We start from the raw sequence: 15240 nt of genomic DNA on the forward strand, positions 1-15240 counted from the left end.
ACATCCGGTCACGGGCAATTCGCGACGTGGCCAGCAGAGGGAGCAAGTTATGGCTCATCTGTTTATGTAACCTACTATTGCAAATGAGTTTTGAACAAATTAAATAGCCTCCGCCGTATCCATGTTGTTAATGCGTTTTAAATGCACGTTTTATCGATTACACTGACTATCCATTATTTTAAAACATCTATTACTCTATAGCACACTAATTTTATCCAAACCTGAAGTGTAACCAAGTGCGGAGCAATAGCGTAGCAATTTTTTTTTTTTTTTTTTTTTAAATTAACCTGAATGATCCCGGTTCAAGCCTAGTCCCCTGCTACTAATGTTGTGCCCTTGCGAAAGGTATTTAACCTGATTTGCGCTAACTAAGTATGAGGACCTGAGTCAAGAACTTTAAACTTCTTTTTGGATTAATCGCTAGCTAATTAATAAGAATATTTTGTGGCAGTAAACGTATGCTTTAAATAATATCACCGTAATATTGCTACGTCACAGACAGCAGAAATCGAAATATAAATTTCCCCCTAAGATTCACATTAACACCAAAGTATTACACAGTAAACCGCATGATAAGATAATTGAACGCGGGTGCCTGACCATTTACCACTGCTCACATTTAAACAGCTTGCCGTATATTTTTACGTCATCACCCAGCGACAGGCCGCACCCAACACCGTACTTAACGCTCAATTGCCCAATAAACGCCTCCTGTCGCCGCCCACCCTGTCTTAAATTAGGGGTAATTTTTTCAACATCTAAACACGTTTGTCTTTAAATTGCTAGGGTGAACACTTTGTTTTCAATTCTGGAGGTAGGTAAAGTTAAAAATCCGTCGGAAAAGTCTACGCGGCGTGCTGCAGTAATAGTATAATAATATATACTAAGTTACACAAATGCATAACATAAAATGAACGTTGCAACATCACTGAAAGGCAAGTACACGCACAGCCGTCTAAAAGCAGAGGCTCGCCGGCCTTTGAACACGTCCCGGAAAAGATCAAGTTTTCATGAAATTATTCACGCGTGCGCGTTAGCGTAATTTCTGGGCCGGGGCTCCTCCCCCTATCCTCGTCTCGCGGCACCCCTTCCTCAGCATTTTGTGCCAGCCCCGCCCCCCGCTCTCCCCCCTCCCCTCCACCCCACCTTTCGCAGTCCGCTTTACAGACTAGACGTTCGGGCGGACCGACGCCTTTTCTCGGCGCACAACCGCTCTGCTCGTCACTGGAGGAAGCGTAGAGAACACAGTGACGTTACGCTGCGTTTTTAAAGACAAAAACGCCATAACTTGGATCTAAACTCCCACAGAAGAAAACTAGGGGGGAGCAAAAAAGACAGCGACGTTACGGCACCGTGCTGTTTTGCCTTCCCCACTTCTATTTGTCCTCCTTACGATTTTCTCTTTGAAGAGAGTGTTTTTTTGGAGAGGAAGATGTGGGCAAACGGAGACACAGAGGCTGGACGACCAACCCCTTAAGTAGCTAAGGCGTGGATACACTGACTGACCCTGTGCATAGACAGACCACCCGGCCGGCCAGTGAAAGGTCTGAGCGCTGGGACTGGCTACTGACTCGACCTGTTTCTGCTCCACCGCGGACCTTTTGTGTTTTCTCGCTGACTCCACACCGTCTCCCTTTCGCAACCCCCGGCCGCCGAGCTGCGGAAGCCCGACGCTGAAGTAAGTACCGTTATGTGGGAGTATTTCCCTTATTCCCGCCGCGATGCGCGAGGAGAACTTGGTGATCGTGCTTCTTCTCCACTGCTGATCCTCAGTTGAGGGATGAAGTCGAAGGTAATCAACTGTGAGCCAAGTCAAGAGTCTTCCTGTAAATCTGTCTGTTTGGCTTCGCTGGTGTCTGACCACAGTGCAGAAGTCCAAGTAAACATGCCACCGTCATCCTGCTCAGCTCAGCTCAGGCTCAGCCGGGTTATTGTTGATCGCTTCCATTCATCGTTTTCACGTCCCGGTAGCTGAGCTCGAGCGGAGGCGGTTACACGTATGATCGTATCTCGCGGCACTGTACCCAGAGGGGCACCGCCGTTCCCCATTCCTGGAATATTGATTTATTGGAATATATATTTTGTCGGTCAGGCGAAGTCAGGGGACCGGATCGCAACATTTTCACTTAACGTGCTGTTGCTCAGCATCTCCGGGATGGAACAAGAAGATCGTAGCTTTGGTGAGCTGAGGATGTGAGACCACGCACTGTGGCTCGAGGAGGGCTCCTCAAACTGAGCCCAGACCACGGGCCTACTTGTGTGTTCGCGCTTCGTCAGTTTTTCATCCTCCTATGTCTTTCCTAACCCCCACACACGAAGTGTTATGAAAATTACTGGTGTTCCTCAGTGCGTAGTAGCGTGTGTTTTGAACGTCAGGTTAGACATTTCCAGGAAAGACGACGACGAGGACTGGCTGCCTTTTGGTGAAGAAGCGGTGGCTCTAATTTTAAAGTAAAAGTGGGGAAAAAACGTCGTAAGGGATGTAACGCTTGTGTGAATACTTGAAAAGTGTGCGTGCGTGGAAGAATTATTAAAAATGAGCAGGGCTGAGGTGTTAGAGATGCCACGGTCGCTACTGGAACGGTCCTTCGGACGGTGGCGTGCGCGATGACTCACTGAGAAGGAAGAAAGCACGCGGTGACTCCGCGGCGGGTGGCTCGAGACCGTCTCGTGAATCTGCGTGTCAGCGCGCGCGCGGCGTGATGGGCTGCGGCGCGGTCACGTGCCTGTCTCTCCTGTCTCCTCAGCGCCTCGCTCGACACGCTTTAAACCCATTTAAAAGAGAAGTGTTTAAGGAAGCTAGCGGTGGTTGGAGTTAAAGTTTTAAAACCAAACAGCCAAATTTAGTCTGTTCCACAGAGAAGTTAATTTCCGCAGTGCCTAACTTAAACGACATGTCCCCAGCACCACCACCACCACCAGCGCTGTGTTTCGGAAGTTCCAAAGTTCGTGGAAAGATCACCGTTGACCGTGGAGCATCAGCCGCTCTTTGTTAAAGAGTAACGAATCCTGGGAACAGAGATGTTTGGCGTCTGTCGGCGCCTCGAAATTGCCCTTAATATTAGAGGCAGTAAGTTACAGAGCGGTTGAGGGGCACTGAATCAGTGACTGATGCGAGGAAGGGGGACTTTTTTTTCCTTCTCTCCTCCCTTTCTTTCTTCCCGAAGCGCTCCCCGACCGTCCGTGGCGTGGGGCCTAGCCGTCGAGCTCCGGGAAAAGGACTCACCCATCAGTGTAGTCGCGTGTCTGTCATTTATAGTCAGTGTTCTCTAGTAACACTCCTAGGCATAACTGCAGGAAAAGTAAGAAAACCTCATGGAATCTCCACTACACTTCCACTCTTGTGTTTCTTCATAACTTATTAAAATCAGCCGCATAATAACATAATGTTGAAACAAATGGGCTCATGGCTCTGCTCACCTTTATTACTTGGCGGAAAATGTTAGGTTTCGTAAAAGATCATTAGTGCAAACGGTGACTGAGGTGGGATGCTGCCGTGCGGCCCTGTGACACTTCAGTTACCTAAGTTACTGCTTTATGCTGCACACCAGTGTGTGAAACTCATCTCCTGCATCACACTCAAAACAATTAAGGCAGAACCCAGGACATCAATTATGAAGTTATATTGATTGTCATGACATCATTCTGCAATCTGACAGATGCTCCCTGCCACCAGCCCCACCTCTCATAATTACCTTGAGGTAGTCTCCTCTTTCTTTAAACCACTTGACGTCACACCCTGTTATGGGCATGTTTGACTCACCAGCCATCTGTATATAGGAAGGGTAAACAATTGTAATTTTTAAATCTCTTTTCATATCCACTTGGTTAATGCGGAGTGTTATGAGCTCTTTATCGTGTTTTTATAAGCATAATATTCATGTTTGTATTTGACAGTTTTAAATCTATGAAATTTGACTTGCAGCAGCATATAATTATTTGCTTCACCACCTACAGGCAAGCTTTTTTTCCAGTCAATATGTTTGGCAACCCGCCCATTATGAGGGAAAGAAATCTGAGGTCCAGTTTATCGGAATATTTAACTGGCTTGCTTTAAAGTGGCTGTTGTGTTCTGCCTTTGCTTGCTCACATACTGTGGTTCTCGCGAAACATCTAGACTAACAGACTGACACCGACTCGTGGATCGCTCCACTGAGCCAGTTGCAGTTATTTTGAAAGGAGCTTTAGCTGGTTAATAAAGAGAAATCATGTTTCAGACAAGCCTTGACAGGGAACTGAAAATGTTGTCGGTAAATAAGAGACAAGTAAGTGTGGTGTTGGTTTTACTACATGGAAGGAGTTTTTCTAAAAAGAAGTTATAATGCCTTCATTTCTGTTTTTGTTTGATTTTCCATGGCCTTTATAGCAAGGTTTAAAAAAAATCTGCAGTTGAAAGCACAGGGAGCATTTGCACATGGACAGGGTAATCCTTTTTCTCCACGGATTCACATTGGAACGGTCAGAGTCCAGTCACCTGATCTCTTCAGCCAGTATTTGGCCAACAAAAGCTGGAGGAATGCTGTTAACATGCTGGAGAGAGAGACCTACCCAGAGCATCTCTGTGCAACTCTGAATCCTGTCCCCAGCTTTGGTAGGACAGCAAAGCATACACAGAAACGGGGTCTCTTTGTTGGGTGCATGTCATAGATTAACAGCCATTGATAGTTCCCTCACCTTGGTCATTCCTTTGCCAAACCTTAATTTTGGACTCTTGCGCTCTTTTACTTGAAATCTTTTTGGATGATTTGGTGCTGTGCAGGTGAAGAGCAGGTGTTTTTAATATTAAATGTGTTTTTTTTTCCTACATTATTGCTTTTTGTGTCATAATTTTAGAGGAGCAAGAAGGAAAACATGCGGCAATGTTACAGAAAAGAATTCACAGAAAATGTTGCAAATTCTCTTTGGTAATTAATGTAGGCGTGCCGGATCCCTCCACATTTTAAGGATCTGTATACCATGATTTTTAAGCTCAAGGCATGACTAAATATGTTTTTTAGTTATTGCAAACAGCGAATCATCTTGTGTTTGAAGAGCATTAGCAGTTATGTTAATACTGAGGGCAGTGTCACTCCGTTGGTTTAATGTGTGGTCATGTTGTTGTATGTCAGATGCACACTCAGAGTAGCTCCATCTGGTTTGAGAGTACAGGTTTTATTTCCCTTTTATGCATATAATTCATTGCTGCCTGGAATCTCCCATAGATTTGGCCTGATGTTGTAAGTGTTTGAATGCACTTTGTAAAAATCCAAATGGATTGTTGCAGACATCAGAAATGACAGAAGCATAGAACTTACCTGACAAGCTACTGGTGCTGTTAATGCTAAAACTATTACCACATTTAAGTATTTCTATTTGCTACATGATTCTTTAGATTATGGTCAAAGTGGAACTGAATAAATAATGTGTAATTATGGCAGTCCTATCAGTGGAAAACATAACAGGAGGAAAGTAATGATTCATTCTGTAGTTTTAGATCTTTAGTAGTAAGCTCAGATTTTGGGTTGTTCCTGACATTTTAGTGATCACACTTTCCATGTACCAGAGCAGTTGTGAATTTGGTGAGTTTTACATAAAAGTGAGAGTTTCTGAAGTATTTCAAAAAACAAATTCTGTAAGAAAACAGGTCTTCCATAAGAATCACATGCTAAAGCCATCTTGACTTTCAGTGCTGATTTTTTTTTTTTGTGTGTCAGAGGGAAAGATATTTCTGATTTTTCTATAAAAAGGGTTCTGTATCTGCATGTTTTACAGGTGTGACAACCAAACATCTACATGAAGGCTGTGTTCCCATCTTGCTTTCAAAGTGTTAAAGGCACTTTATCAGCTGATAAGCATGAAAATAAGCTGCTGTTCTTTTCCCTTGTGCAAGAATTCTTTTAAAAAAGGACTTAATTTGTAAATTTACCACAAGTTTCTAGAGTGTTCTTCAGAGAAGAGGTTTAAATCCCACTTTCCCCTCCAGTACATTTCCGCTGTCCCGAAATTATCCCACACGACTATGAGGACGATCCCAGGGAGTGGATCTCGAAGAGCAGCGTCTTGTATCTCCTGTCCAGCTTCATGTAGGGAGTGACTGCATGCCCGTGATGCTCGGCTCTGAAAGCACACAATTGTGCTGGAGTTGAACAATGCTCCTAATGTGGCCAGTTGGGCCCAGCATAGTCAACTTGTTGTTTGGGGGAGGTGTCTCATTTGCAAATGGGATGTGATGGATTCGGCCCTTTGCATTGGATATCTCTGGAGCGATGTTTGCTTTATTTCGGGCCGTGTTACATTGTTGCTGTTTGGCTAGACACCGATCATCTTTGCTTTTCATTTGTTGAATAGTCACATTGCTTTTATTCTTTGCCATTTAGTGTGTGATTTCATCTGAAGAAATGTAATAGTTTCACTGATAAATTCAGCCCAGTATTTTACTGGACCAGTGAGTTTTATCACGTTGCTCAAGTGCAGAACCGCAGGTAATTTGAAATGGCAGCAGTTAACCATTACACTATCTAGACAGTGGATATCACACTGTGTCAGGGTGTGTACAATCCACTCAGTAATCCCCCCCCTTCAGCCTAGTGACCGTAGCAACGTTTGCATTCATGCTTCTGCTGTGTTTATATCTGCTTAATGCGCTGTCGCATACTTGTGAGGGGGCCAGAGCTGGCTGTGAATGCAGTGTAGGACAACTCAGCCTCTACAGCTGTCATCTGCTGCGAGAATTCACTGCATATCCTGTGTAGGGCGGGGGATAGCCCACAAGAGCCATGAGTCACCGCTTAAACTTCCGAAGATCTGTGATCTCCTCCCTTCATGCTCTCGGCCTCCTGTTTGCTGCATGTGTTTTACTGAATATGCTGTCAATTGGTCTGAACAACATAACCTGTAGTCATACATTAAAACAGTATTTTCCCAACGTGAGCACATTTTAAAATGGAAAGTAATATGGCAAGCCAGAACTTTGAGTAGTGAGGTGTTCTTTAGCAGTCATTTGAGCATGAATACACTGTTGAGACAGATTGCTTTATAGTTTGTTAAAATCTGAACTCCTATGATATCAAATGGAATTAGTTTCCTTGGTTGTTCTTGTCACATTTTTGGTGTATATTTTGTTAATCTTTTTTGTTCATGTTATTTCTGTGTTCAGTCTGTTAACTACAGCCCAGATTGTCTTCTCTTTCAGTGGCTGCACTTCTTTTTGTACTTCTCAGTGTGATGCTGGAGCAACCCAGACTTATTTAACTCTTTTTCTCTTTCCCAGTATGTTGTCATGGCTAAGTGACTGGTTCTGGCAGGAACGACTATGGTTCCCTGAGGGGTTGGGCTGGGCTGACCTCGAGGACCGTGATGGGCGGGTCTATGCCAAGGCGAGCGACCTCTGGGCTGTTATCCCCCTTGCTCTGGGCTTCCTCATCGTGCGACAGATCTTTGAGAGGTTAGTATCGCTGTCCATCATCCAGTTTCTCATTCCTCTCATCTCACAAATTCAGCTGTCTGTCACACTTTGATGCATGTTAGAGCATCAGCTGTGTAACTTTAGATACTATCTCTCCTGTTCAGTTTCCTTCTCCTTTTTATATATTTTTTGTGTTTTCCTTTGTTTGTTTGGTAAGCAATAATGTTTTCACACTTTCATATGCACTCTTTTTTTATTCTGTGATAGTTTTGCCTGTTTCTATAACTGTATGTTTTAAAACCAAGGCCAGGGCCTCCCTGTGGGCACAGTTGTATGTATTCTCAAGCCTGTAGCAAGTGGATGGCTAACAGAACACACCTGATAGGAAGTTTGCTTGGGATGAACCCTCCTGGCTTGGCTTGGAGTGGGTGTCTAGGTAGAGAACTGCATATATGGATACAACTAAACTGAGAATAATAAAATATAAAAAGGACATTGTCCTTCTTGGATCTTGAAAAGCCATCGATCAAGTTCAACCAACACACTTCCTGCTGACCTCATCTTGTTTATATCCATCTGTCTGCCCTCAGGCTGGTGGCAACACCGCTTGCTGCTCTCCTGGGTGTGACGGAGAAAGTACGACTTCATGCATTATACAACCCCACACTGGAATCCTACTACTGTAATACAACCAAACACCCTACACAGGTAATAGCATGGGATAACGTAAGACCACACCCACTATTGAAGCAACTGTCATCGTGACAGTAATTGCATAAATTATTCATGTGGTGTCTGCTTTTTAAAAGAATCAAGAATCCAAGGCTTTATCATTCACCGACACTTACAAGAGATATTGTTGTGTACACTGAGACCAGTAACAAGCTAGCTCTGGAGTAGCATTTAACATAGTTTCACAATTAAGGTTGTTTTTAGAAAGGTAATTTGGTTTAGCTGCTACTTGTACATTCTGAACCCCAAGGTTTCAGTCGTACAGTGGCACAAAACTGCCAGTATTTTTGCAAAGAGGCTTGTTTGAAGTCCGCAATAGTCTGCGTACATGTGGTTGCGCTTTGAGCAACTGTTTCTCCCTGTGTCGTCCTTAGAGTTCTGTGGAGAATCTGAGCAAACTGACGGGGTACTCAGTGCGTCAGATCCAGCAATGGTTCCGACGACGCAGAAATCAAGATCGACCCAGTCTTCTCAAGAAGTTCCGGGAAGCAAGGTAAATATTTAAAACAGTTTTGAAATGGCACTGTAATTTTGAGATATACAGGAAGATGCATTTCAATATTACACAAAAGGCATATACACAGCATAGGCAGCGTTGCACAACTGCAGGGATACACAATGAGAACTTCCTTAAAACTGTCTTGTGCAACAGGCTGTTTTGTGCCCATTTAACGACTGCAAATGGCTGGCACAAGTTAAAATCTTGGAGGCTAGTGACATCTAAAAACTAGTGATTATAACCAGTTTAATTTTTTCCTCCATTCTCAGACTTAGTTGCTCTTCCAGGAATGCAAAATGGAAGTTAGCTAATGGTCAGCACCAGTCCATAAGTAATATCTTCCTGCAAAATGTTGTATGTAGACCTTTGACAAATATTGCTGCTTGCTAAGTATCAAATTATTTGAGCCTGAGACACTTCTACCGGCTATAGATTTTATCCAGCAAAGTGTGATCTGATAACATGGTGAAGTGGCCAAAACTACAACATTGCATCAGGTATCACTTACAAATAATCCGTCTTACAATTATTGTGGAACTCTCGTGTAAAAGCTAGTTTCTGTTGTTGTTGTTGTTGTTGTTGTTGTTGTTGTTTGAATTTTATCTTTGCTTGCTTAGTGAGTGCTTTATGTAGAGCAGGTTGGCGATAACTTTTTTCCCTAGCCAAGCAGTGCTTTAACTGAACAATATGATGATGATCGATTTAGTACACAGTGTTTAAATATCAGCAGCTCTGGTTCAAAGGGTTAATGTTTTTCCTCTGTAGAATGCAGAAATCTTTCTTGCAATGTTAACAATTTTGTATCTTAAGCTCTAAGCAATCCATTTTCACAGCTGATGTTTACTCAAGTCCCAGAGGGTGCAATTGCTTAAGTGGACACAAACATCTGGCATGTCTCGGAAGACTTTTGAATGGATCCGGTGCTCAGAGCAGAACTCCATCTCCTGTTCTTCTGTCATTACTCAAGCTCATTTGCAAGTGTAGGGACATTTCAGTTGCAGTCAAGACTGCAGGAAGGAAGCAGAAGAACAGGCTACAGACAAAGTATACAATCTTCCTTTCAACAGAACCCTTTACATTTATTTTCTTTGTAGTATTTAGTTTCCTTTCACTTTTAATAACTGCTTGTCCAGTGTAGGGTCACAGTGGTCCAGAGGCTGTTGCAGAAGCAGGGGTGAGGCAGGATACCCCCAGCCCAGGACTTCAGTCTGTTGCAGGGTAGCCACACATTCATTCACTCATACATTCAGACATGCAAATAATTCAGTGTCACTGTTTGACCGTGATGTCTTTGGACTATGGGAGGAAATGCGAGGAAACTCATGAACACAGGGAGAAGTTATGTGTAAAAAAATTGGGGCAGCAGGTAGCATAGTGATGAGCCGCTGCCTTTGGACTTGGATGTTGCACGTTTGAATCTCACATCCTGCTGTACCATCCTGTAGTTGCTTTGGAGAAAAGCATCACGAATAAATGTAAAATAAAATATTACATGGCATTTGGCGTGGACATGAATACTCAGTTTTCAAGGGTATAGCGAAAGTGCGTGCATGCTTGTTTAAGCACACCCTTCTGAATGGGTTTTATCTGCAGATTCTGCACTGCATGTGGCGTTGAGCGCAGTATACATTGCGAGGGTCTCCAGTTTGAATTGCTTCATTGTTTCTGTGGACAACGGGCTTTCTGTTCGGGACATCACTCTGTCTCCTACATTCTCCGTGCTCACTCCTACTCTGTATTGTGCTCTGCAGTTTGTCCTCTCTCTCTTGTGTTTTATTATCACTTCCGTTATTTCTTCTCCTTTTTCATAAATCAGTGTGCAAAGATGTAGTATAAAAGTAATGCATAACTGTGTTCTTCTCTGGGTTGCTGGTTTAAAATGTCAATGCTGTGTGCATTGCTGCTGTTTTGTGGTTGTTAAAGTTGTACTTTGGCATACTGTTGTCTGCAAATGCTGATGTATAACAGTGTCAAGTTTTTTGTTGCATATGCCACATGTTGAGTCTATGTGTTCTCTTGCAGTTGGAGATTTACCTTTTACCTTCTTGCTTTCATTGCTGGCCTGGCTGCACTCATTGATGTGAGTACCACCCCTCTTCCTATCCGTGACTCCATTCAGCCTTTCACTGGTCCTCATTTTGTTCCATAGTCATCTCTCATTAGTCCAATTGTCGTGACTTGCTATTGTTCAGTCCTCACTATGTGTTCATTTTTCATTAAACTTCAGAGAGAGAAACTCAGTCAGTTTTCTGTGTCTCTCACTCTCCAGAAACCTTGGCTTTATGACTTTAAGGAAATGTGGCAGGGATTCCCCACACTGGTATGGCACCAGATATTACACTCTAATAATTTCTTACACATCAGTGCCACACTGTGTGGTAATAGAAGAGCCTGTGTGTTGATTTTATGTGTGAATAATGTCTTCTGCCCTAATCTTCCTTTTTGGCCCTCTTTCAGACTCTGCTGCCCTCTCAATATTGGTACTACATGCTTGAGCTGGCTTTCTACACCTCCCTGCTCATCAGTGTGGCGTCGGATGTTAAGCGCAAAGTGAGTTGCTCTCTAGTTCAGAACCACCTCTCCTACCCCCCACTGTCAGTCTCTATTATCCTTTATTCGTGTTCTTGTGAACCAGTTGCCACAGGCAGAGCTATTCACAGCACATATCTTTTTCAAATGATTCTCGCTGTGTGCTTTTCCTGTGTCCAAAGTGGACACCACCCAAGTACCCCATCCAGATGCTGAAGGGAGGGTCTCAGCACAAGGTCCTGTGCATCCCAAAAGGTGCAAGCCAAAAATGTACTTGTCAAAAGACATGACGTCTTATCACTTTAACAGTGCTACCTTAACAAAGCATTAGAAAAAGTGCCCCTGAAAGTTGTCATATGAATGGTCCCAAGAGATGTGGTATGAATCCTGGTGGTTACTTTCCTATATCTCTGTATTGGAAAGAATAAATGGTGAATGCACATGCAAAAATACAGACTGTAACAGGCTTGACTTTTTGCTGTTTTAGACAGTTAATAAAGATTTCCATATCCAAAATGTGGGCTCGCTCATTGTAGCATCCATGCATGACTAGCTGTTCCTTCAGTTGTCTCACTTGTTTGTTTGTATTGTTAAATAAATGTGAAGGCAACTCACAACTGACCAGTGAAAGCAGTCACCTCTGGGGCTGATTTCAATTATGTGCTTCTGGAATATACTAGACCACTGTGTCAGATGCATAATAATAAGACTGAACTGGGGTAAAAATATTGCAGAGAAAATTTGCTAGGGCAATGGTACAATAAATTTGACTTCATTGGCATTGTCTGTCATCTGATAGAGAACAGAAAATGAAGTTCTGGGGCTGGCATGTAGTTGTCCAGCAGCAGGGACCTAATGGAAAGTCCTAAGCTTGAAAACTGCCTGTTTGCTCTAGCAGAGAACACCCACTCCACATTTGAGTTTAGTTTTACTATGGTGTGTTATTTATAGGTCTGACGGTCCTTAATCCAATTATTCTGACAATCCTTTGTTTATTTGGACCTGGTTAGCCTCCCCTGTGGAATGTTTATTGGGACCATTGCCATTACCAGCTCTTTCTCCTTCAGGATTTCAAGGAGCAGATTGTCCACCATCTGGCTACCATCCTGCTGATCAGCTTCTCTTGGTGTGTCAATTACATCCGTGCGGGGACCCTGATCATGCTGTTGCATGATGCGTCTGACTACCTGCTGGAGGTACCCAGTCGTAGCACATGACCAAAAAATATTCAGTGTGCCTCTGTCTCCCAGCATAGGAGACTGTAGCAAATGTACCCTGGTCTCTAATGCTCAGTGAACCTGGTGGCACTAAAGCATAATGCTGTAGCTTTCATGTTTCAGGTGCCCTACTAATCAGCTCGATCAGAAAGGGTATGTTATGTTGGGCTGTAATGGGGGATTGGTTTTGAGTGTGAGTGCATGCCATCTTCTTCATTTGTCAGTCCTATTTGCCCTCAGTCTTGTGGTCTTACGGTGGATAGAAATCTGCCTTATCAGTGTACTGCAGAGACACAGGAGCTGTGTTTTAGTTTTGTGTGACTAAAGTGTAGAATCACTCCATAAAGGGGAGAAAGGAACAACTGTCACAATCTAATGACTTCCATTATCACTTTCTTTTCTCAATAGTCGGCAAAGATGTTTAACTATGCAGGCTGGAAGAACACTTGCAACTACATCTTCATCATCTTTGCAGCCATCTTCATTGTTACCCGCCTCGTCATCTTCCCTTTCTGGTAAGAAGTTGCCCCTTAAAATTGCTATCTAGCAACAAGTGGTGGTGCTGACTGCTGAGCATTCTGTTACTGACCCTGTGGTGCTACCATATTTGTATGTCATGCCTTTCCACACTTGGGTCTCACTAAGTACATACAGTGTTGCACAGTGGACCCATTGGAGCCATGGTTGGAATTTCCAGTGTGTCCCACAGGGGTACGTGCATTACTCACTGACATCCTGATCCTTTCTTTTGCCACAGGATCATGTACTGCACCTGGGTATACCCTGTGACACTCTACCCCCCCTTCTTTGGGTACTACTTCTTCAACGGTCTATTGATGGTGCTACAATGTTTGCACATCTTCTGGGCCATCCTTATTGTGCGCCTAGCTTTCAAGTTCCTCCGAAGCAATGTAAGCAGGCTGCCCCCCCCCACTCCTTTGCATGTGTGTGTTTGTGGATCTGAGTGATCATATGAAAGCAGGAAAAGGTAGAACAGTACTGAGCTCTAGTCTGACTATGTGTTGCTAAATTCAGAGGAATCTCCTATCCTTTACCATTTCATTTCCACACACTGAAAGCCATCCTGAGAAGGAGAGGCAAAGAGTGAAATGCTGCACAGGTGGAACAATGGCCTTTTTCAATACACTTGGCTTGTACTTCAGCTTACTAGGATGAATATTTAGGTAGCCGTCATTGCTGTGTGAATGGAAAATCAGGTCAACTTCTTTTGGCTGCTTTTTTCCTTTTCTCAGGAGAGCGTGGAGGATGAAAGGAGCGACAGGGATGAAACTGATGAGTCAGGGGAGGAAGAGGAAGAGAAAGAACAAGAGAAGCAGAAAACAAAGAAAAATGGGCCGTTGCTGAACGGGCACCCTGTCTTCAACAACAACCACCACAAGGCTGAATAATGGCAGCAGTGGAGGGAGACTCGCATCCAGAGTGCAGGAGGAACACACCTCTCGCACAGAAGCTAGATGGGATGAGAAATAGGCTGGAGGAGGGTGGTGTCTCAATGTCAAATGGAACCAGACTCACTGTCACACGCCGTACACCCACCCACCCACATACCAGTTATTACAAACACACAAAAATGCAATGAGCAGCTCTATATCACTGGTGCTCATTGAGTACATCACACTGATAAACCCTGGGTTTTCATGAAGTACAGCATGAGCAAGTAAATGGGTAACCAGGAAAAACAGAGAAGCAGTGCTGCTCCACTAATGTTAACTCTTAATTATGTGCCTTAACTGCCAGTTCATTTGGATGAATTTTACTCCTCTTTGTGTTCCTCTTCTCCATCCACCTTTTTACCACACTAGGACCTTTTACCTTCACTATTCAGTGCATTGGTCAGCCTCGGGAGTTGTAGATAAGATTCACATCTATTGTCACCCTCAGTACTATCATTGGCCAGGAAAGCACTATAGTTCCTTGAGCTGAATAAATGAGTCTTTAAACTTGAAATCTGTCTGTTGCCTTAACAGTGAGTAGTACACCGCATTCAGTCTAGGGGAAAAAGGTTTCAATGCACTGAACTATGCTGTGATGGAAAAAAAAAATAGAATAGACAAAATACTTATTACCCATCAAGTAAAAGACTATATGCCCACTCTTGACTTCAGTAAAACTCTTTATGATGGATTGGTGAACAACACTTATTACTTAATGCTTCAGCCTTCTTTTTCAGGTGGCAAGATAGGCTGGATTTAAAGGACCATTCTTAGCTGTGTCACAGAGTAATTCTTTCCAGTTATGATAATTTGTGCTAGTGCTGTTAACTGTACCTGTTTTTACTGGGAAGTAAAAATACAAAAAGACTGTGTACACACAACTATGATTATGTATGTAAAGCCTGCAATGAAACTGAAACCTCAGTTTGAATTGATCGCATTATATTGTGCACATTTTTTTTTGAGGAATCCTAACAAATTTTATACCCCTTTACCAGTCTTGGTTTGAATTCATTCCATCCAGAACCTTCCTAGAACGATCTTTTCTACTTGAGTGCATGGTTTGTTATAGGGTGGTATATTGTAACACGCTAGCATGGATGATGTGCTTTGTGAACCTCACCTGTAAGTCAGAACAACACTATCAGGAGCCAAACATGTTGTTTGCTGACAGTAATTTGGGGTATGATTCCAGGTTTTAACACAAGTTTACAATTTATTTGTATTATTTCCACATTCATATTGGATGAATTCCTTTGTTAGCTGCCAAAAGACTCAAATCATGCATAATGATGAATAAAAATTTGCTGTTTTTGTTTTTAAATGGTCATACCAGTACCTTGTTTGTCAAAATATGAGAACCTATTCTAACTGGCTTTTTAGCTGACACTACCCCTTTAATAATATTTATTTTTGTATACCTTA

The 15240-nt window shown here is 43.0% G+C and overlaps 1 protein-coding gene across 1 annotated transcript; it reads left to right on the forward strand.

Annotated features, from left to right (window-relative positions):
• Positions 1 to 1162: 1162 nt before the first annotated feature.
• Positions 1163 to 14429, forward strand: LOC108925207 (ceramide synthase 2-like). The gene is made up of 11 exons (XM_018737021.1): positions 1163 to 1678; positions 7250 to 7423; positions 7975 to 8092; positions 8491 to 8609; positions 10638 to 10695; positions 10885 to 10935; positions 11073 to 11165; positions 12212 to 12340; positions 12770 to 12876; positions 13119 to 13272; positions 13615 to 14429. The coding sequence occupies exons 2-11, from the start codon at positions 7251 to 7253 to the stop codon at positions 13768 to 13770; spliced, it is 1158 nt and encodes a 385-aa protein (XP_018592537.1). The 5' UTR covers positions 1163 to 1678; position 7250; the 3' UTR covers positions 13771 to 14429.
• The last annotated feature ends 811 nt before the right edge of the window (positions 14430 to 15240 follow it).

The sequence above is a fragment of the Scleropages formosus genome, chromosome 18 (genome assembly GCF_900964775.1).
Source record: "Scleropages formosus chromosome 18, fSclFor1.1, whole genome shotgun sequence".
In the NCBI taxonomy this organism is placed as follows: Eukaryota; Metazoa; Chordata; class Actinopteri; order Osteoglossiformes; family Osteoglossidae; genus Scleropages; species Scleropages formosus.